At 41.0% G+C, this 24,236-nt stretch overlaps 1 protein-coding gene across 10 annotated transcripts in view; it reads left to right on the top strand.

Moving 5' to 3' along the window:
- The window catches only part of tbc1d5 (TBC1 domain family, member 5), a 504,442-nt gene that overhangs the window by 253,754 nt on the left and 226,452 nt on the right, over nucleotides 1-24,236 (top strand). For all 10 annotated transcript variants that reach the window (XM_048520185.2, XM_059638264.1, XM_059638253.1 and 7 more), the window contains one exon: nucleotides 23,934-24,042. In XM_048520185.2, coding sequence (XP_048376142.1) covers nucleotides 23,934-24,042 — 109 coding nt within the window. The remainder of the gene's footprint in view (nucleotides 1-23,933; nucleotides 24,043-24,236) is intronic.

Genomic DNA, 24,236 nt, shown 5'->3' with positions numbered 1-24,236 from the left:
GATACCATTGGGCTGCAGGGTTCCCAAGCGGAATATGAGTTGCTGTTCCTGCAACCTTCGGGTGGCATCATTGTGGCACTGCAGGAGGTCCATGATGGACATGTCATCTAAAGAATGGGAGGGGGAGTGGAAATGGTTTGCGACTGGGAGGTGCAGTTGTTTATTGCGAACCGAGCGGAGGTGTTCTGCAAAGCGGTCCCCAAGCCTCCGCTTGGTTTCCCCAATGTAGAGGAAGCCACACCAGGTACAGTGGATGCAGTATACCACATTGGCAGATGTGCAGATGAACCTCTGCTTAATGTGGAAAGTCATCTTGGGGCCTGGGCTAGGGGTGAGGGAGGAGGTGTGGGGGCAAGTGTAGTATTTCCTGCGGTTGCAGGGGAAGGTGCTGGGTGTGGTGGGGTTGGAGGGCAGTGTGGAGCGAACAAGGGAGTCACGGAGAGAGTGGTCTCTCCGGAAAGCAGACAGGGGTGGGGATGGAAAAATGTCTTGGGTGGTGGGGTCGGATTGTAGATGGCGGAAGTGTCGGAAGATGATGCGTTGTATCCAGAGGTTGGTGGGGTGGTGTGTGAGAACGAGGGGGATCCTCTGGGGGCGGTTGTGGCGGGGGCAGGGTGTGAGGGATGTGTTGCGGGAAATGCGGGAGACGCGGTCAAGGGTGTTCTTGACCACTCTGGGGGGAAAGTTGCGGTCCTTGCAGAACTTGGACATCTCGGATGTGCGGGAGTGGAATGCCTCATCTGGTGGAAACCTGCGCAGACACAGTTGAATGTAGAACAGATGGTCACCCAAGATTGGAAACAAACCTGGCTTCCTGGATATGTGAGGCAGTAGTGCTAACCACTGTGCCACCTCCTTTAAACTTGACCTCTTTTACGTTACTTCTATGTCACTTTGTAATTGACATTTCTACCCTGAGAAAAATACTCTGACTATCCATTCTATCCATACCGCTCATAATTTTGTAAATTTCCATCTGGTTGTCCCTCATTCTTCAATGTTCAAATTGTCCAATCTCTCCTCATAGTCAATACCCTCTAAAATAGTCAATACCCCAGACACATTTTGTGTTTCCACTCCAGCCTCAACTTCCTTCTGTAGTGTGGTGACCAGAACAGTACACAATATTCCAAATATGACGACCAAAGTTCTGCAACATGACTTGCAGTTTTTCATACTGCATTCTGGGACCACTTAAGGCAAACATGCCATTTGCTTTATTGACTACCTTATCCACTGTGTTGCCACTTTCAGGGAACTGTATACTATACGCCTAGATCCCTCAGCATGTTAACGTTTCTAAGGGATATACCATTTACTATAGATTTCTCTAGCATTAAATCTTCCAAAATGCATCACCTTGCATTTGCCTGGATTAAATTTGATCTGCCATTTCTTTGCCCAAATCTACAGCTTATCTATATCCTGCTGTATCTGGCAATCCTCCTCACTATTCACAGCTCCCCAAATCTTTGTGATGTCTGCAAACCTACTAATCAATCCACCTATATTCTCCTCTAAATTGTTTACATGTATATTACAAACAGCAGGGGCCCCAGCACTAATCTCTGTAGAACCCCACTGGTGACAGTTCTCCAGTCAAAGAAACATTCTTCCTCCACTACTCTATCTTCTGTGACCAGGCCTGTTTCGTACATATATTACCACCACACTTGGATCTCATGTGGCTTCACCTTCTGCATCAACCTACTGTGAGAGATCTTGTCAAAGGCCTTCCTAACACCCACCACCCTGCCTTCATTAATTATCTTTGACCCTTACTTTTAAAAAAACGTTTATAATATGTGACCTCCCTCTCACAAAGCCATGCTGCATATTGCTAATAGGCCATATTTTGCTAAATGTGAATAAATCTTATCCCTAAGAATCCTCTCCAATTATTTCCCTCCCACTGATGTAAGATTACTGGCCTGTAATTTCCCAGATTATCCCTGTTGTTCTAAAACAAAGGAAAACGTTGGCTGTTTTCAAGTCCTTTGGGGCCCTCCTGTGTCGAACGAGGATACAAAGATTTTTCATGAGGTCCTAGCAACTTTCCCCGTCAGTATTCTGCGATAGACCCCATCAGGCCCTGGAGACTTGTCTACACTTTTCAAAACATCCAATACCACCTTCTTTTGAGGTTGTAGACTTGCTCACAAGCCAGTGTGTTTGATTACTGACGTTTTGTCACCCTGCTTGGTAACATCGTCAGTGCGTCTCCGGTGAAGCGTTGGTGTCCTGTACCACTTATTACTTGTATGCCTTGTTTTGCTGGCGTGTTTGGCATCACTTTCGGTTGTGTTTTCAGTGGTTTTTATATTGGATCCAGTTCAGTATGCTTGTTGAGCGAGTTCCAGTTAGAATGCCAGGCTATTAGGAATTCCCTGGGATGTCTCTGATTGGCTTGTCCACTCCCCACTGTTCACCCCAAACTCTAGGCCTGTTATGTAGATGACACCTTCGTAATTATCAAACACAAAAGACTAGAAGAAACCCAATGACACATCAGCAACATTCTGACCAGAATAAGATTTACAAAAGAAAAGGAGAACAATAACCGACTATCCTTCCTAGATGTAATGGTGGACTGTAAGAACAAAGGGGAACTCCACGTTAACACATATAGAAAGATCACATGTACAGACCAGGTATTTAATTACACCAGCAATCATCATAATGCCCATAAATGGAGCTGCGTTAAGACATTGTTCAAATGAGCCGCAACACACTGCAGCAACCTAGAACTGTGCAAATCAGAAGAGGAGTACTTATATGGAGTTTTAAAAAGGAATAGCTACCCAAAAAGCACGGTCTGCCGTTACTTTTGCAACAGACCACAACACAGTCAGACACTAGTAATCTTACCGTACATCAGAGACACATTGGAAATGACAAGACTACTGAGACCCCTAGGTCAAAAACCACCCTGCAACAGCTACTGATGAACATCAAGGATCCCATACCCACGACCAGTAAAACTAACGTAATATACAAAATACCATGCAAGGACTGCGAGAAACATTACTTAGGCCAAATTGAAAGAAAACTGACAATAAGGATGCACGAACACTGACTAGCCACCCAGGAACGTGACCAATTCAAACTAGACTCAGTACACACAAACAAAGAAGGACACTAATATGAGATCACAAGGTGTAGAGCTGGATGAACTCAGCAGGCCAAGCAGCATCAGAGAAGCAGGAAAGCTGGCGTTTTGGGCCTAGAACCTCCTTCAGAAAATGTTCTATTATAACTGGGATAGCTAAAGCCAAACAGAGACATTCCAGGAAATTCCTGGAGGCCTGGCATTCCAACCGGAATTCTGTCAACAAACACATTGAACCGGACCCAATATACAAACCACTGAAAAACAGAACCAAAAGCGATACCAACCAGCCCAGCAAACAAAGGCATATAAATAACAAGTGGGACAGACCACCACTGCTTCACCGGAGGTACACTGATAATGTTACCTGGCAGAGTGAGGAAATGTCTGCAATGAAACACGTCATCTCAGTGAGCAAGTCTGCAACCTCATCCACAACCCAAGCTAAGAATCTTCTCAAAAACGTTAAAACACCTTCTCTTCTATTTGATAAGTTTTATAACATCAACAAACCACTCCTGAGATAACTATCGACCATGTCCGTATCTTTTGTGAATATCAATGCCAAGTATTCATTAAGGACCTCACTTACATCCTACGTCTCCATGCATAAATTCCCTCTGTTCTCCTTGAGTGGGCGTGCTTTTCCCTAGTTACCCTGTTGCTACCTATAACTGTATAAAACAGCTTGGATTTTTTTTTCTTAATCCTGTTTACCAAGGTTGCTTCAGGGCCCCCTTTTGCCCTCCTAACTGTTGGTTTATGTTCTTTCCTGCTTTCTTCATATTCCACAGGCTCTACCTGCCTTCAGTTTTCTAAACCTTACATATGCCTGGTACTTTAATCCCATGTACTTCCATTTTACACGCGGATCTCTTAGGTGGGTCCATGTCGAAAGCTTTCTGAAAGTTCAAGTGAACAACATCCACTGGTTCCCCTTAACAGCTCTTTTAGAGATTCTGGTAGATTTGACAAGCATGTAAATCCATGCTGACTGCCCAATCTTGTCACTGTTTTTCAAGTACTGTAGTATTAAATCATTTGTCATGGCCTCTAGCATTTTCTCTACTATCAATGTCAGACTTGCGACTTTGTAATTCCCTGTTTTATCTCTACATCCTTTTTTACGCAGAGGTGTTATGTAGGCTACCCTCCAATGCACAAGTAATGTTCCAGAGTATATAGATTCCTGAATGATGACGACCAATGCATCCACTGTTTCTAGAGCCATTCCCTTTAGTACTCTGGGATGTAGATTATTGAGCTCTAGACACATGCTGACTTTAATCCCATCAATTTCCACAAAATGATTTCTCTACTAATGCTAATTTCATTCAAAACCAAAGCATGTATTTAGTTAGTCTGTTGTTACTTCATTTCCCTTCATAACTTCTCCTGTTTCTGATTATAAGGGACCTATATTTGTCTTCATTACTCTTCACATACTTACATGAGCTTCTACACCCAGTTTTTACATTCCCCACAAGCTTACTGTATTATACCCTTTTTTAATTAATTCATTTGTTATCGTTTGTTGAAATCTAAACTGCTCAAATCTTCAGGTCTAATACTCTTCTTGATCAATTTGTATGCTACTTCCTTAGATCTAATATTATGCCCTATTTTGCTTGTTACCAATGGCCAGGCCACTTTTCCAGTTTTATCTTTGTGCCAGACAGGAATGGTTAATTGTTGCAGTTTCTCCGTGCAGTCTTTAAATATTTTCCATTTCCTACTTACTGTCATCCCGTTAAGTGAAGTTCTCCAATTTATTATGACCAATGTGCACCTTATTATCATAATTTCCTTTATTTAGATTCAGGACACTCCTCTCAGAATCATCTTGATGAAGAATTCTATCATATTATGATCAGTGTTCCGCAAGGGGCCTTGCATAGCTAGATTGTCAATTATCCCTTTCTCATGGCGCAATATCCAGTTTTGGATGGCATGTTCACCTGCACATCTGCCAACGTGGTATACTGCATCCGCTGTACCCATTGTGGCTCCCTCTACATTGGGGAAACCAAGCGGGGGCTTGGGGACCACTTTGCAAAACACCTACGCTCAGTTTGCAATAAACAACTGCACTTCCCAGTCGCAAACCATTTCAACTCCCCCTCGCATTCCTTAGACGACATGTCCATCCTGGGCCTCCTGCAGTGCCACAATGATGCCAACCAAAGGTTGCAGGAACAGCAACTCATATTCCACTTGGGAACCCTGCAGCCCAATTGTATCAATGTGGATTTCACAAGCTTCAAAATCTCCCCTTCCAAAATCCCTACTGCATCCCAAAACTAGCCCAACTCGTCCCCGCCTCCCTAACCTGCTCTTCCTCTCACCCATCCCCTCCTTCCACCTCAAGCCACACCTCCATTTCCTACCTACTAACCTCATCCCGCCCCCTTGACCAGTCTGTCCTCCCCAGACTGACCTATCTCCACCTATCTTATCCTCTATCCATCTTCGATCCGCTTCCCCCTCTCTCCCTATTTATTTCAGAACCTTTTCCCCCTCCCCCTTTTCTGATGAAGGGTCTAGGCCCAAAACATCAGCTTTTGTGCTTCTAAGATGCTGCTTGGTCTGCTGTGTTCATCCAGCTCTACACTTTGTTATGTCCTGTCGGCAGTTCCACAAAGTATTGATCTAGAAAACCATCTTGTTCATGATCCAGGAATTCCTCATCTTTGATTTTTTTAGTGATTTGATTTTCTGTATGCAGATTAAAGTCCCCAATAATTACAGCAGTACCTTTATTTTACTTTTAATTTTCTTTTAATGCCTTACCCAATGTAGCGCTACAGATGGAGGGTCTATATATGGCCTTCACTATCAATTTTTGCCCCTTGGTATTTCTAAACTCTACCTGTACAGATTCCACTTGATCAGAATCAATAACATTCCGTAGTACTGAGTTAATGATCCCTCTAACCAGCAATGCTTCCACACTTCCTTTCCTCCTTGTCCATCCTTCCTCAGAATTAATTCCACTGGATGTTCAGTACCCATTCCCAGTCACCTTGCAGCCATTTCTCCTTAATCCCAACCATGTCATATCCATTTATTTTTATTTGTATGACCGCTCTGTGCATTAAGACACAGGCCTTAAGTCTCATTGGCTTAACATTTGTGGTACTGTTCACATTTGGAGCCCTAGAAATACACAACACAGAAACAGATCCTTTGGTCCAACTTGTCCATGCCGATCAGACATCCTATATAAATCAAGTCCCATTTGCCAGCATTTGGCTCACATCTCTCTCAACGCTTCCTATTCATATCCCCATCCAGATGCCTTTTAAATGTTCTAATTGTACCAGCCTCTACCACTTTCTCCTCTTTCCCCTTTTACCTTAAACCTGTGCCCTCCAGTTTTGCACTCCATCCTGGGAAAAGATCTTGCCTATTAACCCTATTAGTGCCACTTTTATAAATCTCTAGAGGGTTATTTTACACTATGACATGAATTCTCGGAAAATTATTTATCTTATTTCCCGGTATGTCTTTGTTTTTGTCCTGTATTTGCTCTCTTTTGTCTCTCTGTGTAGATCCCCTAGCACCTGCCATTTTAGTTTAAACTTGCCCAGTGATGCTAGTAAATACTCCACCTAGGACATCAGTTCCAGTGCTACCCAGATTGAAGGATCCGTGCAGTGTGGAAGCAGGCCACTTGCCCATCAACTCCACACTAATCCTCTGAATAGCATCCCACCTAGACCCACTCGCTTACACTTTCCTGTAACCCTGCATTCCCCATTGCTAATCCACCTAGCCTGCAAATCCCTGGACACTATGGGCAATTTAGCATGGGTACTGCACCTAACCTGCAGATCTTTTGACAGTGGAACAAATCCACAGCACCCTGAGGAATCCCATGCCGACACGGGGAGAACGTGCAAATTCCACACAGACAGTTGCTCAAGGGTAGAATTGAACCTGGGTCCCTGGCACTGTGAGGCAGTATTACTATTCGCTGAGCCACCATGCCACCCTAATGCAACCAGTTCATCTGTGTTCCTCCCAGAACTGGTCTGAATGTTCTAAGAATCTGAAATCCTCCCCTCTGCACCATCTCTCCAGCAATGTGTTCATCTAATATATCTGGCCATCGAGTTTTGAGAAGATTTGTAGCTCAGGTTGAGGTTCTGGATGTGAGGTTGCTCGCTGAGCTGGAAGGTTAGTTTTCAGACGTTTCATTACCTAGAATGGTGACGAAACGTCTGAAAACTAACCTTCCAGCTCAGCGAGCAAACTCACATCCATATCTGGCCATTTCTACTCTGTTTAACATGTGGCACTGGTACAATCCTGTGATCACTACCTTTGAGGTCCTACTTTTTAAACTTGCTTCCTAACTCCTTATGTTCTGCTTCCAAGATCTCATCTGTTTCATCCCTGTTGTTGGTATCTCATTGTATAAGGTTCACTGGCTGTTCAAACTCCTACTCTAGAATCTACTTCTAGCCACTCCAAGACATCTTTAACACAGTGCCTGGAAGGCACTGGACCAACCTGGAGTTGCATTTTCAGCTACAGAGCCATCAGTTTCCCTTACTATTGAATCCCCTATTATTATTATACTATTCCTGCTGTATTTCCTTGGCTCCTATGCAACAGAGCCAAGTATAGTCCAAGACCTACAACTAGAGATAATTTCTACACACATTCTGGACTTGAGCAGTGGAACTGCCCAATATCCAACATAGAGCAGGAGAAGCACCCCTTGGCCTTAAAATCTTATTTGTGATTTGCCCTTTAAAGAAAAAATTACATTACCCATAAAATCAAATAATATTAATGACTCTACGACCCTTCTTCTCTGGGTCTCTGTACTATTGACCTTACAATGTATGTATCCAAAATAAAGAATTTACAAACTAAAGTATAAATAGTATAAATACTCACCCAACCCTACTCACCGAGCTTCTTCCTCTTGCCTATGTCACTGTTTGAATTCTGACATTAACTCAGGAGCTCCACTTCGGATTCAGTGAAAGTTTGCCTTGTTGCCCTGCTCCTCACCCAAGTACACTGTCTCCAGTGCTCTGTGCTTAATGATGAATTCCATGCTATTAGCATAAATGATATCTGGCATTAAATTTTTGGCAGGCACATAACTCAATATGAATTTTAGCAATGAGGGTGGAAAAGATTATAAAAACCGGTAATTCATTTATGGCAAGTGAGCATTACTGACAATGTGATCATTTATTGCCCATCTGCAATTTCCTACAGGGTAGTTGTGTCATCACATTGTGCATTAGGACTCATTTGTAATCCAGTGCAGGGAAGGATGGCATATTTCCTTTCCTAAAGGATATCAGTGAACCAGGTAGCATTTTAGACCAATAGTAGTAATTATGCAGTCGCTATTAGTCCAACTCTTAGACTAATGTGAAGAGTTTAATTTTGGTCTTTTGCTAGAAGTTTTCTTAGTTTAATGCTTTCACTCGGCATATAGTTTAATACTATGTTTGATAAGATTTTATATGATCCTCAATTAATTTTTATGAGTAAGGGAATTTGTGTTTAAAAGCTTACTTTATTGTAAATATGGCTTGAGTTTGTAAATTAAAATTGCCGATACTCTCAGCTTTAAATACCATTAATCCTTGATTGCAATAAGGATTAAGTTAATGTATGATTGTAAGTATAGTGTATTTTTATGGTATGCTTTTCAACAGCTACTAAGTACATTTTCTTAATATAGTAATAATAATGTTACAGTAATTACTGGATAGCCATGCTACAGAATTTATATTTTCATGTTGCAGAAATTGGTCTTCGCCTGCTGCCGAATTCTTAGTTCTAGCTATACAATGTGCCTCCATTTGAACTTTACTGAGTGGATTTTACACCACTGTGCTTTCCAATCAACTCATCCAGAGATATTATACACCTCTGGAGCAGGCAGTACCAGTGTGCCTCAAGAGCCATCCTATTTTTACACTAGTACTTAATGGCGTTACCTGACAAGCCTGCAAATAACTGTAAACACAAAAGATCCTCTGCGTTGCTAGTTAGAACATGGCAACATTTAATAGAACGTGCCTCCCAACAGTGGTTTGGTGGTGTCCCACGTACAATCCCAAGGTATGCGGTTGTTCTCAACAGCATGCCTCCTCATAAACCAGAGTTTGGATTACAACACAGTAATATTCACAAAGGTAAAATCAAGACATCTTGAGGTGACAGGTTGTGATACTGTTATGGTATGGACCTGTGTCTAAATATCACAACATATTTTGAAAATAGCAGAATCAACCGGTGGGTTTTTGCAACTTTTTATAATGCACTCATCAAGACAAATGCAAGAATACCAAATTTCAAATAATCTCAACAGTTTATATCCCAGGAGAGCAAGGTGCTGATTAGTTGTTGCATTATCTTTGGCTGAAGTGTTTCCTTGAATTAACTAATGGAGAACTGAAACTTCAAAAAAGGTACGAAACATGAGCATATTCTTCTTGATTCTAGAAAATGGATCCCTACATATAAATGTATGTCATTTTTAGCAAACATTTATGAGCTTGACAAAGAAATAGAACTAATAGAAATGGCCTCAAGGCCCTCCGCTTCTTCCTGTCCTGCAGGCCCAACCAGTCCCCCTCCACTGACACCCTCATTTGCTTAGCTGAACTCGTCCTCACTCTTAACAACTTCTCCTTCAATTCCTCCCACTTCCTACAGACAAAAGGGGTGGCCATGGGTACCCGCATGGGCGCAAGCTATGCCTGCCTCTTTGTAGTTACGTGGAACAATCCCTCTTCCAAAACTACACTGGCCCTAAGCCCCACCTCTTCCTCCATTACATTGATAACTGTATCAGTGCCACCTTGTGTCCACACGAGGAGCTCGGACAGCTCATCTACTTCACTAACAACCTCCACCCCAACCTTAAGTTCACCTGGACCATCTCTGATACCTCGTTCTCCTTCCTGGACTTCTCTGTCTCCATCTGTGGCATCCACCTGGAAACTGATATCCATTTCATGACTCCCACAGCTACCTAGAATAGACCTCTCACCCACCTTCCTGCAAAATGGTCATCCCCTATTCCCAATTCCTTTGCCTCCACTACACCTGCTCTCGAGATGAGGCATTCCACTCCCGGGCATCCCAGATGTCCTCGTTTTTCAAGGACCACAACTTCCCCATCCACAGTGTTTGAAAATGCCCTCGACCGTGTCTTGCATTTCCCACAACTCATCCCTCTCACCCCCTACCTGCAATAACAATCAAAACAGAATACCTCTCATCCTCACATACCGCCCCACCAACCTCCGAATCCAACGCATCATCCTCCAATACGTCCGCCATCTGCAATCTGACCTCACTACCTCCCCACCGTTATCTGCTTTCCGGAGGGACCACTCTCTCCATAACTCCCTTGTCCGTTCCGTACTCCCCATCAGCCCCACCACCCCTGGCACTTTTCCCTGCAACCGCAGCAAGTGCTACGCCTGCCCCTATACCTCCTCCCTCACTGCCATCCCAGGCCTTAAGATGACTTTCCACATCAAACAGATGTTCACCTGCACATCTGCTAATGTGGTATACTTTGTCCGCTGTTTCTGTTGTGACCTCCTCTACATCGGGGAAACCAAGCAGAGGCTTGGGGACCGCTTTGTGGAACACCTAAGCTCGGTTTGCAACAAACAACTACACTCCCAGTCGCGAACCATTTTAACTCCTCCTCCTGCCCCCCAACTCCTTGGATAACATGTCCATCCTGGGCCTCCTGCATTGCCATAGTGATGCTACCCAAAGGCTACAGCAATAGCATCTCATATATTGCTTGGGAACCTTGCAGCCCAAGGGTATCAGTGTGAACTTCACAAGCTTCAAAATCTCCCCTCCTCCGACCACATCCCAAAACCAGCCCAGTTTGTCCCCACCTCCCTAACCATTCCTCCCACTTCAAGCCCCACCCCCATCTCCTACCCACTAACCTCAGCCCACCTCCTTGACCTATCTGTCCTCTCTGGACCGACCTACCCCCTCCCTAACTGGCTCCAACCCCACCTCTTTGACCTATCTGTCTGCTGTCCACCTATGTTCTCCTTTATGCATCTTCTATCTGCCTCCCTCTCGCTCCCTATTTATTTCAGAATCGCCTTCTCCTCCCCAATTTCTGTTGAAGGATCTCGACTCGAAACGTCAGCCTTCCTGCACCTCTGATGCTGCTTGGCCTGCTGTGTTCATCCAGCCTTACATCTAGTTGTCTCAGATTCTTCAGTATCGGCAGTTCCTACTATCTCTGAAGAATTAGAACTAATGTTTTGAGTAAAATGATTTTTCTTCAGAAGTCAGTCAGAGCTGGAGGCAGTCACTACAAAGATGTGACTGTGGAAGTTGTAGTTTTGGCAAACACTTTATCAAACACTGGGAGAGAAATAGAAAGGAGAAAGTAAACAAGTTGAATGATTTGAATGGAAATTTGATCTGAGAGAAAAGTAGACTTTCCTCAATGCGGGCATACCCGGAGGAGAAGCAGCAGCAATGAGTTAAATAATGAAGAATGGGAAAATACTGTGAACGCTGGTCTGGCAGCACCTGTGAAGAGAAAAACAATTCATGTTTCAAATCCATGGATGACTTCAGAACTCACATCTTGTTATTTTAAATTGGTTGTTAGTCTATCTATTAACCTACTCAGGATTGTTCTCCAAGTACTGCCCAATTGTGGGGTCATATCTAGCATGCATTGTTCTGGGTTTTGCAAGTAGGAGATGGTTGAGTAAAATATGCTGTCATGTTTCCATTATTGGCACCATTAAATACTGTGCATAATATTTCTTTAATGTAGAGTTACAATATTTAAAAAGTCTTCGACCATATTGTTGAAAGATTTTGAGTTAGGTAATGCCTGAGATCACACATTTGTGGCATGTGTCATTAGATCTTTAGCAGCACCCATTAGCTCAAAGACTTTTTGCATCATAACTTATCAATGGTGTAAGCTGATTAAAATGTGGTGAGGACTACAAAGTATTTGAAATGTTGATGAACAGCAAACCTCCTTTGTGAGCTTTAATCTATAAAAGTTATGAGGAAAGGTTGAGAAGGAACATGATTTAAAATAGACATGTTATAGCTTATGTCAGGTACAGAAAGAGAACGACTGAAGGAATGGAAGATTGATTTAAGGAAGAGAAAAAAAGAGACAATGGAAAATGCTGTTTTTTTAAAACATCTCAACATTTAGTAAATGCAGGTATAAAGTTTAAATGATGAATACACTAACAATCCTTTAGCCTTTGTAAAGGTACTTAGTAAATTTCAGACCTAAAAGTTGTGATTTTATTGGGTGAGGCAACAAATTCTTCACAATAACAAGAAGGCTAAGAACAAAACAACATTTCTGCAAAGAATTTAAAAATTAATCATGTTCTGGAGATTAAGGACTTGAGGCATTTCTCCTAATTCGCTGAATTAGCTGGCTAACTTGTGCAATAATATGACATGCATTGTTAACATACTATTAGTTTTTCACAAGATCTAGCCCATTAATTTTATCTTGATCAACTCTTACAGTAACTTGATAGGAGAATCTGTTTCTAGCTTGCAAAATACACAATTGCCTCTAAAAAAGCGGTTTGTTTAAATTTTTTACTTATGCTTCAATGCATTTCTGTTTAATAGAAATTTCTGTGAAGATGTTATTCTGAATCACATCTTTTGTATGCCAAAACTAGATATCAATAGAAACCTCTGATTTCATATATTTAATTTCATCCAGACCTAAATGTAAAAAGCTACTTTAGATCTATTTGAGAAGTGATTGTTTTTGCTCTAGACAGTGCTGGAGTATCAGATGTGCTTCAAGGAAATTGTTTCCTTGGCGAAAGTAACCTGAGTGAATCTGTGTCATATGTGTTCAATTCTGTAGAGAAGGGCCCTTCAGCTGCTGATTTTGCTGAAAGTTAAAAGAAGTACTTAAAAAGTAGAACACATAAAGAGATAATTAGTTTACATTGAAACTACTTGTCTCCACATTTCCCTTTCCTTCAACGAATCTACTCTATTTAGAATAAGTATTCATTGAATAGCTGAAGTTCAAATTATTTTGGTACAGCAATACTATTTCAGTCCTCAAATTGATATTGTGAACATGATATGGCCAGAGGAGGTTTATAGCTTTAGTTTAGCTGTAACCATTCTACAATATTTCTTTTCTCTGCATTTAGTTTATATACGAGGCACCTGCTGACATCCGCACAGAGCTGAATTAGTAACAAATAATGTGAAATTTCTTTGTTTTTCTTAAGAAAACCGTTTGCATTCTTCTTGACATAAGAGGAATTTGAATGTGGGGAATCTCAAAAGAAACCCACAGATCACCAAAATCTTGAGAGCTTCTTGCATGATTTGAGAGGTTATCCTTGCAATGAAAATCATTGTTTTTACTTTTGTTTCATTAAAATTATCAATGCGAGTAGAATAACTGGGCTTAATCTGGCCATGTACAATCATATGCAATATGAAGTCAATACATAGTTCTCCAGTTTAAGGAACTTGGCGCTAAATGGTTTCATGATATAAATAAATTCAACTAAATTGGATCAGGGAGAGAAATACAAACAGAGACTTCCATAGCAGTGAAGATATGCTATAGTTTAGATACTTTGTTTTCACCTAGTGAAATACCTATTGAGCACAAGATAATGCTGACATACTATTTTTGAATATGTGGACGAAAATTGTGCTTAGTGCTCCAGGTGGGGCCTCACCCGCACTCTGTGCAGTTGTAATAAACCTTCCCTGTTTTCAAATTCCAACCTCCAACAACAAAGGCCAAGATTCCATTTGCCACTTGAATTATTTCCAGCACTTGCATGCTAACTTTTTAAAATTTCATGCACAAGATTAACCAGATCCCTGCCCACTGCACTCTTTCTTGAGATATCTCTCAATTGAAATAATAGTCTGCCTTTTGATTCCACCAAAGTACAAGGTCTCACATTTTCCCATGTTAAACTCTATCTGCCAATTTTTTCCCACTTATTTAGCCTATATACATCTGCTTTCAGGTTCGTAATCTCCTCATCATGACATGCTTTCCGACTTAGTTTTGTATTATTATCAAATTTGGATACACTACAAACTGGCCCCTCCTTCATGTCATTAATGTAGACAGTAAATAATTGAAGCCGAAGGGCAATCTTTATTCCACCAACCTGAAAAAGATCTTTAATCCCTAATTTGTCTTTTCTGTGTTAACAGTTCCTCTGTCCAGGGTCTATTATATCACCTTTTATGTGGCATGTTATTAAACTCATTCTGAACATGCAAATACATTGCATTCTCGCTTATCAACCCTCTTTGTTATGTCCTCAAAGAACTGGCAAGTTTGTCCAACATGGAATTCCTTTCACAGACTATGTTGACGTGCCTTTTGGTCACTTATTTAAAACATTTGAATGTGAACATAGTAGGTGTGGTTAGTAAGTTTGTAGATGGCACCAAAATTGATGGTGTAATGGTAAGCAAAGAAAGCTACCTCCAGAGTACAATAGTACTTTGATCAGATAGGCAAATGGGTCAAGGAGTGGCAGATGGAGTCTAATTTAGATAGATGTGAGATGCTCCATTATGGTAAGGCAGATCTAGGCAGTACTAATACACGTACTGGTAAGGCCCTAGTTAGTGCTGCTGAAAAAAGAGACCTTGGAGTGCAGGTTCACACTTCATTGAAAGTAGAGTTGTAGGTAGACCAGGTAGGAGAGAAGGCTTAGTTTGCTTGACTTTATTGGTCAGTGCATTTAGTATAGGAATTGGGAGGCCGTATTGTGACTGTACAGTATATTAGTTAGGCCACTTTTGGAATGGTGCATTCAGTTCGGGTCACCATATTATAGAAACGCTGTTATGAAACCTGAAAAGGTTCAGAAACGATTGACAGAGATGTTGCCAGGATTGGATGGTTTGAACTGTAGGGAGAGGCTGAATAGGCTAGGCCTATTTTCGCTGGAGCGTCAGAGCTGAGGAGTGACCTTTCAGAATTTTACAAAATCAGGAGGAATATGGATAGAGTGAATAGCCAAGTACTTTTCCCCAGGGTAGCGGAGTCTAAAGCTAGAAGTCAAATGTTTAACATGACAAAAGAAAGATTTAAAAGGGACCTGAGGGGGTAACGTTTTCATGCAGAGGATGATGTGTGCATGGAATGACTTGCCAGAGGACGTTGTGGAAGCTGGTACAACAAAACTTTTAAAAGGCATTTGGATTGGTGCTTAATTTGGAACGGTTGAGAGAGATATGGGCCAAGTACTATCAAATGGGACTAGATCAGTTTAAGATTCTGGCTGGCATGGGTGAGTTGGATGGACGGGTCTGTTTCCATGCTGTACAGCTGTATGACTCTGGTTAGTTGTATTAAGCTTTTCTGAGTGCCCTGCTATTTCATCCTTAATAATGGACTGTAGCATTTTACCAATGACTGATGTTAGGCCAACTGGCCAATAGCTTTCAACTTTCTGTCTACCTCTTTTCTTCAAGGACATTACATAAGCAGTTAGAACCTCCTCGAATCCAGTGAGTTGTGACTCATTTAAACCAATGTCTCTGGAATCTCTCTAGCTACTTCCCTGAAAACCCTTGGATTCAGGCCATCAGGTCTTGGTGACATGCCTAAGTTTAGTCCCAATCATTTTTCAAATAATTTGACTCTTGTGATAGACACTGTTACAAGACCTTCCCTGCCAAGAGCACATAGTTATCTGATATCTTTGGGATGTTTATAGAGTCCTCCACTGTGAAGGCCAATGCAAAATATTGGTTTAATCATCTATCTTTTTCCCTGTTCTCCAATGTAAATTCTCCCAATTCCATCCTCCAAGAATGACCCACTCATTTTAACCATTCTTTTCGCATAACCCCACAGAGTTCTTGTTGCTTGTTGCCAACATACTTATGAGTAGCTTTTTATATCTGCAAATATCTTGCTGGAATAAGGCAGAAAATCCTTTGGTATTATTTTTTCCCACTGTGTGATTTTCACTATGATTAAGATGTTGAGCTCCTGAAACCCAATCTGTAACTCTTGTGTAGGAAAATTGACAGTGTTAACCAAGTCTTTGCTCTGCGATTACAGTCATTAACTCTAGTTACCATAGTGTCCACCCATCCACAAAATGTTCCTGAGATTGGGTTTTGTGGAAATGTTTGCGCTGTGTTTGTGGCCAATTTGAATTAAGAAGAAGTGTACTTGGAAAATGGACAAGGCCATCAAGTTGAGATGGAGCAAAGGCAACATTGCAGTTTAGCTCAGTCTTTCTGTAATTGGATTTAAGGCTATCAAGTTATACAAAAGTATTTGTTTGAAAACTGGGATTTGAGGAGATTGTAGCGGTATGACTGAGAGATGACGAACCATTACTGCCTGTGTTTGTTTTGTGTATCGTTGGAAGATCTCAATGGTTAGTGCTGGACCAGTTGTCTCCGTGGTTTGGGGCAATTAATATCTAAATGTTCCCACTGGAGAATTTATTCACTTGTACATTAATGAAGCACAGGTGTTTGTTCCCTCATGTTTCTGAGCCTTAGAGGCATATTTATGTTGTTTATGTATGGGTTCACAGCAGGTTTTATAAATTTATTGTGCTATGTAACCAATAGTAAAAAAAGAGAGACAAACTTTGCAATTTTCATTGAGTGTGTTAGATTAATTTTAACTTTGAATATTTAATAAGGATCATACAATGATGTGTAATTTTAGTTTGATCAGTAGCATTTTGTAAATACTTTCACACTGCTGTTTTCTGAGTTAATTTTTATAATTCACTTTTGATGTACTGTGCCTCAGTGATATTAATCGATTGATTATCATTTTGATAGTTTAAAAGGTTTTGATCTTAAACCTTGCCTCGTCCCCACAGTGCTGGTTGCAGATTTTTAATATCATTGACCGGAAATAATCATTTTGTTTCTGTGTCCATAGATGTTGCTAACATACTGAATATTTACAGCATTGTGTTTTGATTTCAGATTTTCAGTATCCACAATTGTTTACTTTTTTTTCCAATAAAACTTACTTAACTTTCACACAGCCTGTTCATACAAAATAAAAATGAAACTCCATTCCATGGTATTTGTATAAGAAATAGGAGTAACGGTAGGACATTTGGCTGCTTCATTCAATAAGATCACAACTGATCTGACAGTGGCTTGAACTCAGTCTTCCTGCCTGTATAATTTTGGGATTTGCTTTAATTGTAAGAGCAAAGTCAATTACAATTATAGGTTAGATTGAGCCCAAAATGGAAGGTTTACTAATCCCAGATGACAGAGTGTGGGGCTGGATGAACACAGCAGGCCAAACAGCATCTTAGGAGCACAAAAGCTGACGTTTCGGGCCTAGGCCCTTCATCAGAAAAGGGGGATGGGGAGAGGATTCTGAGGTGGACCTCCCATTATCTCTGATCACAATGTTAACCTCACTGCGAAGCCTCTTCCAGGATGCCTACTCCTCCATCTATCTTCAGTCCGCCTCCCCCTCTCTCCCTATTTATTTCAGAATTTTCTCCCCATCCCCCTTTTCTGAAGAAGGGTCTAGGCCCAAAATGTCAGCTTTTGTTCTCCTAAGATGCTGCTTGGCCTGCTGTGTTCATCCAGCCACACAATCTGTTATCTTGGATTCTCCAGCATCTGCAGTTCCCATTATCTCCGTTTACTAATCCCAATTAGTTGCAAGATCATTCCAGATAATTCTGGTTTTACAAGGTGAACAGTAAGGTTTATAGCAAAACAACTACATAAATGATACTTAACAAGGTAAAGGATTCTGTCGATTCATGATGGAATGCTGACTCGTAACTTTCACCTAACAGTCGTGCTGTCTCTTCTGTATCCTTTGAGAGAAATTTTCTTTCTGTTTTCATCCTGCATGTTTTACCACCAGGGACCAAGTCTTTTTCATAATCTTAGGTATTTCTTAAGCAGCCTGTTTGGCAATGTTATTAATCATGTATGGAGCAGGTAGGGCCTTCTGGCCAAGAGTTAGCAACACCACCATTGCATTGCAAGAATCATATAAAACAGAACTTAGATATTTTATGATCAAACCATTCAGAGATGAACAAGTGGGACTTGAACCCAGACCTCCTGCTCTACAAGAGGGCCTCTGTAGATTATAGACCTTTGGAACTGGTGCTTTCATGCAGAACTGGATGGCTTTACTCCCCCACCACCAAATCACCCATGTTGCTTTCCACTACCACTAATTCAATCTTGTTTCCAATTTATTACTAATTTACTTGCAAAACCTAGTAAGAGCAATGCAATAAAAACTTCCCGCAGTGGTCGAGAACACCCTTGACCGCAACACATCCCTCACACCCTTACCCCGCAACAACCGCCCTAAGAGGATCCTCCGCACACACCACCCCACCAACCTCTGGATACAACGCACCATCCTCTGACACTTCCGCCATCTACAATCCCACCCCACCAACCAAGACATTTTTCCATCCCCACCCTTGTCTGCCTTCCGGAGAGACCACTCTCTCCGTGAGTCCCTTGTCCGCTCCACACTCCCCTCCAACCCCACCACACCCAGCACCTTCCCCTGCAACCGCAGGAAGTGCTACACTTGCCCCCACACCACCTCCCTCACCCCCATCCTAGGCCCCAAGATGACTTTCCATAATAAGCAGATGTTCACTTGCACATCTGCCAATGTGGTATACTGTATCCACTGTACCCGGTGTGGCTTCCTCTACTTGGGGAAACCAAGCGGAGGCTTGGGAACAGCTTTGCAGAACACCTCCACTCGGTTCGCAATAAACAACCGCGCCTCCCAGTCGCGAACCATTTTAACTCCCCCTCCCATTCCTTAGACAACATGTCCATCATGGGCCTCCTGCAGTGTCACAATGATGCCACCCGAAGGTTGCAGGAACAGCAACTCATATTCCACTTGGGAACCCTACAGCCCAATGGTATCAATGTGGACTCCACAAGCCTCAAAATCTCCCCTTCCCCCATTGCATCCCAAAATCAGCACAGCTTGTCCCGGCCTCCCTAACCTGTTCTTCCTCTCACCTATCCCCTCCTCCCACCCCAAGCCGCACCTCCATTTCCTACCTACTAACCTCATCCAGCCTCCTTGACCTGTCTGTCCTCCCTGGACTGACCTATCCCCTCCCTACCTCCCCACCTATACTCTCCTCTCCACCTATCTTCTTTTCTCTCCATCTTCGGTCTGCCTCCCCCTCTGTCCCTATTTATTTCAGAACCCTCTCCCCATCCCCCTCTCTGATGAAGGGTCTAGGCCCGAAACGACAGCTTTTGTGCTCCTGAGATGCTGCTGGGCCTGCTGTGTTCATCCAGCTTCACACTTTGTTATCTTAGGTCTCATTAACCCCTATTAGCCACTATCACCTGTGCAGGATCAGAGAGATCCTGAACCATAAGTGATTTGTTAACACATGAATATTTCATGTTCAATCTCCTATTAAATACTGTATGTCCTCCTTCTGATTGGTTTCTCTAAATTTAATAGACACATAAGATGATAGCATGTTGTATGAACAGTGGAGGGTGACACAAGCAGTGAGTGTTTGAATTTGTGTTTGATTTATTATGTATTGAGGTATGGCGAAAAGTGTTGGTTTGTGTACTGTACAGGCAGACCATAACCATACAAAGTGCATCAGGGTAGCAGAATAGAGTGCAGAATTAAGTGTTACAGCTGTTGAGAAAGTGCAGAGAGAGATCAACATTAACATTTGAGATTAACATCTATTCAAAAGCCTGATAAGAGAGGGGGAGAAGTTCTTCTTGAATCTGTTCATACACATATTCAAGTTTTTGTATCTTCTGCTGGATGGAACAGGGTGGAAGAGAGTACAACCTGGGTGGGAGGGATCTTTGTTCATGTTAGTTGCTCTCCCAAGGCAGCAGGAAGTATGGATGGTGTCGGTGGATGGAAGGCTGGTTTGTGGACTGGGCTATGTTCATGACTGTCTTGTGAAACCAGTTGCCAAACCATGATATGATTTATCTAGTAGGTTGCTCTCTAAGATGCATCTGTTAAAAAATTGTCCAAGTCCTTGTGGACATGCCAAATTTCCTTTGCCACTTGACGAAGTCGAAACATTGTTGTGTTTTATTGACCGTCATATTGGCGTAAGTGGACCAGGACAGATTATTGGTGATCATCATTCCCAGGAACTCGAGGCTGTCAGTCATCTCCACCTTAGAACCACTGATGCAGACAAGAGTGTACCCTCTACTCCCCTTCTTGAAATCAGTGACCAGCTCCTTAGTTTTGCTGATGTTGATGGAGAGATTGTTGTCTCTACACCATATCACTAAGCACTCGATCTCTTTCCTGTACTCTATCTCTTTGTTGTTTGAGATTTGACTTACAGCAATGGTGTCATCAGCAAACTTATAAATGGAGTTGGGATGCAATGTGTTGTAGAAGAAGTAACAAACAACTCACTAATTGAACCTTCTACTATTTAATTAATATAGAAACACTGGGAAATTCAGATGTCGTATTCTTGTATTTTCATACTTAGTGGAAGGTTAACAGCAGGCAAAGGTAATGTAGTCAAGTGAGTGCCAAACAGTTTTTGAGAAGCTGAAAACAATCCTAACAAATGAAATACTATTGGCCACCTGTGACTTCACAAAACCCTTTACCATGGCAATTGATACTCGAACCTCTGAAGTGGCTGCAATCTTTTCATAAGAAGATGAATTCCACATGGATAAGCCAGTTAGGGTACTTTATATTAAAATAAACAATAAATAATTTCAAAAGCGTTATGCAATAGAAAAGAAAAGCCTGGTATTGTTACTAGCTCTGAAATATTTTAAAATGTATATTCATCATAACTGTAGCTGAGCCCTAATATACACTGGCCATATTTCTTTGAATTTTGCAGAAAACCTTACGAAAATGCTAGATTCAAACTTGTGACCTAAAGATTGTATATATTGATGGGAAGGATAATATCATTGTTTATGCACCATTAGGAATTTAATCATGTGAGTGGATCTGTGAAATTTTTTACTTCAGGGAGTTGTTAAGGCTGAGTCATTAAGTGTATTCAAGGCCAAATGAGACACATTTTTAATCAGTAAGCGAATCAAGGGTTTTGAGGAAAAAGTAGAAAAGTCGAATTCAGAATTATCAGATCAGCCATGATCTCGTTGAAAGACAGCACAGACTCAGTGGGCTGTATGGACTCTTCCTGCACCAACATCTTATGGTCTTGCATTTTAATGATGTCATTTCCTACTGTTTTCTGAGTGGGTTCTTAAGATGTCAATTATTGTCCCTGTGATGGTTTGTTTCTGTTATTTTTAATGATTTTTTTGTGAAGGTAGTTGGATATTTTACTATATCACTTTTACTCATTAGTTTAGCAAAGCAGCATGTATGCTGTCTTGTCCTCATGAATGACAGCCTGCACTCAGGATCTCAGATGAGGTTTCGTCATTAAATCAAACATCTTATCAGTGACTATTCATTTTTAAATTCCCCCTGCTGAGCTGTTTTACTTGTGACCATTAATACTTATTTTTTAAAACAAACGATAAAGTTGCGTATGACCTTCAATAAAGATGTATAAAACTTACACAGATGATTACCTACCAGTGTTTAAAAACTGTATAGAAAAATGAAATCTAAATAATTGCTTGACAATAATTAGTGTGTAAATGTAGTTGATAAAGCCTTGAGTAATAGAAATCAAAAATGATTTATATGTAGTTACAAAACTAATTACTCACTGTTTCAGGACTGAATTTTAATTCAAAGAATGTTTTAGGAAAATTTGATTGCTCATCTCTAAAGCACCACAAATTAAAACTAGCCCAAAGTAGAATACAACTTTTAATTTCCTTTTCCCCTATTTACACAATGAGCCTTTTCAAAATTCCTCTGCCAAGGATGATGCCAGTTACTTGATCAGGGTTTAATGATGAATAAGGATGCAAACTTGCTCAGTCAATCTGTCCTATGAAAATAAAGGTAGCAGGTAACATACCCTCCAAGTTATGCACACCCTGTCCAAGGGTTTTGAGTTTGCAGCATTGGCTAAGTTGCTGACACACGAACAGCTCAGAGAGGCTACACAGAAGAAAAGGAAATCAATAAAACATTGGCAAGACCCATACTCCCTTTGAAGTCAAGGTGGGTTACAAATTGGATCAATTGTATGGTGCATATGTATCTTATATTGATTGCAATTAAACAGAATATAATTGCATTCTTCACTTGTTTAATCAAGTCAAGATTATTATTAAACAATAACTCAATCCTATGTGCCTTCTGCCACATGAGACTCAAGTCCCTTGTCAATCAAAATTCCATCTAACTCAGCCTTCAGTATACTCAATGAACTGAGTGTAGCTGACACTGCACTGAAGTGGAATTGTTTGACAGATTTATTAGAGATCTTTGATGTGACTAGCAGTATGGAGAAAAGACATTTCCTGTCATGGGGACTCTAGAACTAGTAGGCCTGGTTTTAAAATAAGTTGGAGCCATTTAAGGTGGAATTAAGGAGGAATTTCTTCTCTGAAGGTCATTACACTTTGTATTCCACTTTACCAGCCAGCAGTAGAGTCTGGTTCATTGAATATTTTGCAAGGTAAACAGGCTTTTGAATCACAAGGGACTCAAAAGCTTCGAGGGACAAGCAGCAAAATGTATTTAAGTGATTGAGATAATACAATATTTAAATAATTTAGGTGATGAGTGATTGCAGAACTCTGAAATGCAGAAGGATCGGGCTGTCCTGGTGCGTGATTTGTAAAATACTGGCATGCATGTACAACAGGCAATTAGAGCTAATAAAATAATATCAATTATCGTGAGGAGAATTCAGTACAAAAGAAAAAAGGTTAAAGCTCAATTTAACAGGGCATTGAGAGGGACAGGAGCACGAGAGATAGTATTAATTTCCTTTTGTGAAGAAGCATGTAAATCCGTTGGAACCAATTCAGAGAAGGTTTGCTAAACTGATGCCTGGGGTGGTTGGGACCTCTTCGTGGAAAGGTTATACAGATCATGCTTGTTTCCTCTTGTGGAAGACACTAGAACTAGAGGATGCTGTTTAAAAATAATGGGTCCCCCATCTAAGGCAGATGAGTGCAAATGTTTTCTGAGGGTGGTGTCTCTTTGGAGCTTTCTTCCTCAGGCACTGGAAGCAAATTCTTTGATTACTTTTAAGGCACACTTGGGTTCTTGGTGGACAATGGAGTTATCAAGCATAAGTGGAAATGTGCAGTTGACATCAGTGACGGCGTTGAATTTTGGACCGGGGCCAAATGACCACCTTATGTTCTGGTGTTCCTTCCTGTTGTCCTCAGTCAGTCTAGTATCAAATGCAATTCACAACTCCAAACCTCCTATCTTGCCTTTACTCTTAAAGAACCAAGGAATCAGTCTTGCTTGGTTTCCACTCCCAATATGTCAGTACATCTATAGCATTGTCTCCTTTCCTTCTTGAAATGAAAACTGTCTTTAGGTACCATTAATACCCAAAATCATAAGGCATTTCTAAAACAAGTGATTTTTGAAATACAATGGAAATCTACTCCAAGGTTCTTGAAGAGGACTTGATTTTTAAAATAATATGAATAAGATGCATCTCACCATTCAAGTCCTAAATAGTCCTTCATTCCTTTTGTGTGCCAGCCTTGCTCAAACTTGCATAGTCAAGGGCAGTGCGAACTGCTGTCTAGTAATACATCCTTTTTAACGAGTACTGACATGATATCAGCTAGAGCGGAGGAAGATATTGAGTTAAGTTATTTGAATGAATAATTTCATGCATTTATTTCATTTTATAATTATTAGCAAAGAATGGGAAGATCTATTTGGACACAGTAATTATTTTGCAAGAATAAGACTGAAAGGAATTAATGGTCAGCTGAGAAGCAGCAGATTCCGCAGTGTTTGTTGGAAGGTAACTTCTTTTTTCACTCAAGACTTTGTTATTGTGCAATAACTGACATATTGGGCCCAGTTTAAGTAATTAAAATCCAATTCACTTATACAGAATTAAAATTAGGCCCATTGACTTTGCAAAATATGTACTTTATTTTATATCCTCTCACTGAGTACTTTGTATGAACCATGTTATAAATGCGTATGAAAATA

Source organism: Stegostoma tigrinum, chromosome 2 (assembly GCF_030684315.1).
Source record: "Stegostoma tigrinum isolate sSteTig4 chromosome 2, sSteTig4.hap1, whole genome shotgun sequence".
NCBI lineage: Eukaryota > Metazoa > Chordata > Chondrichthyes > Orectolobiformes > Stegostomatidae > Stegostoma > Stegostoma tigrinum.
Note: the sequence above shows the minus strand (reverse complement) of the source record. Positions and strands in the feature narration are given on the sequence as shown.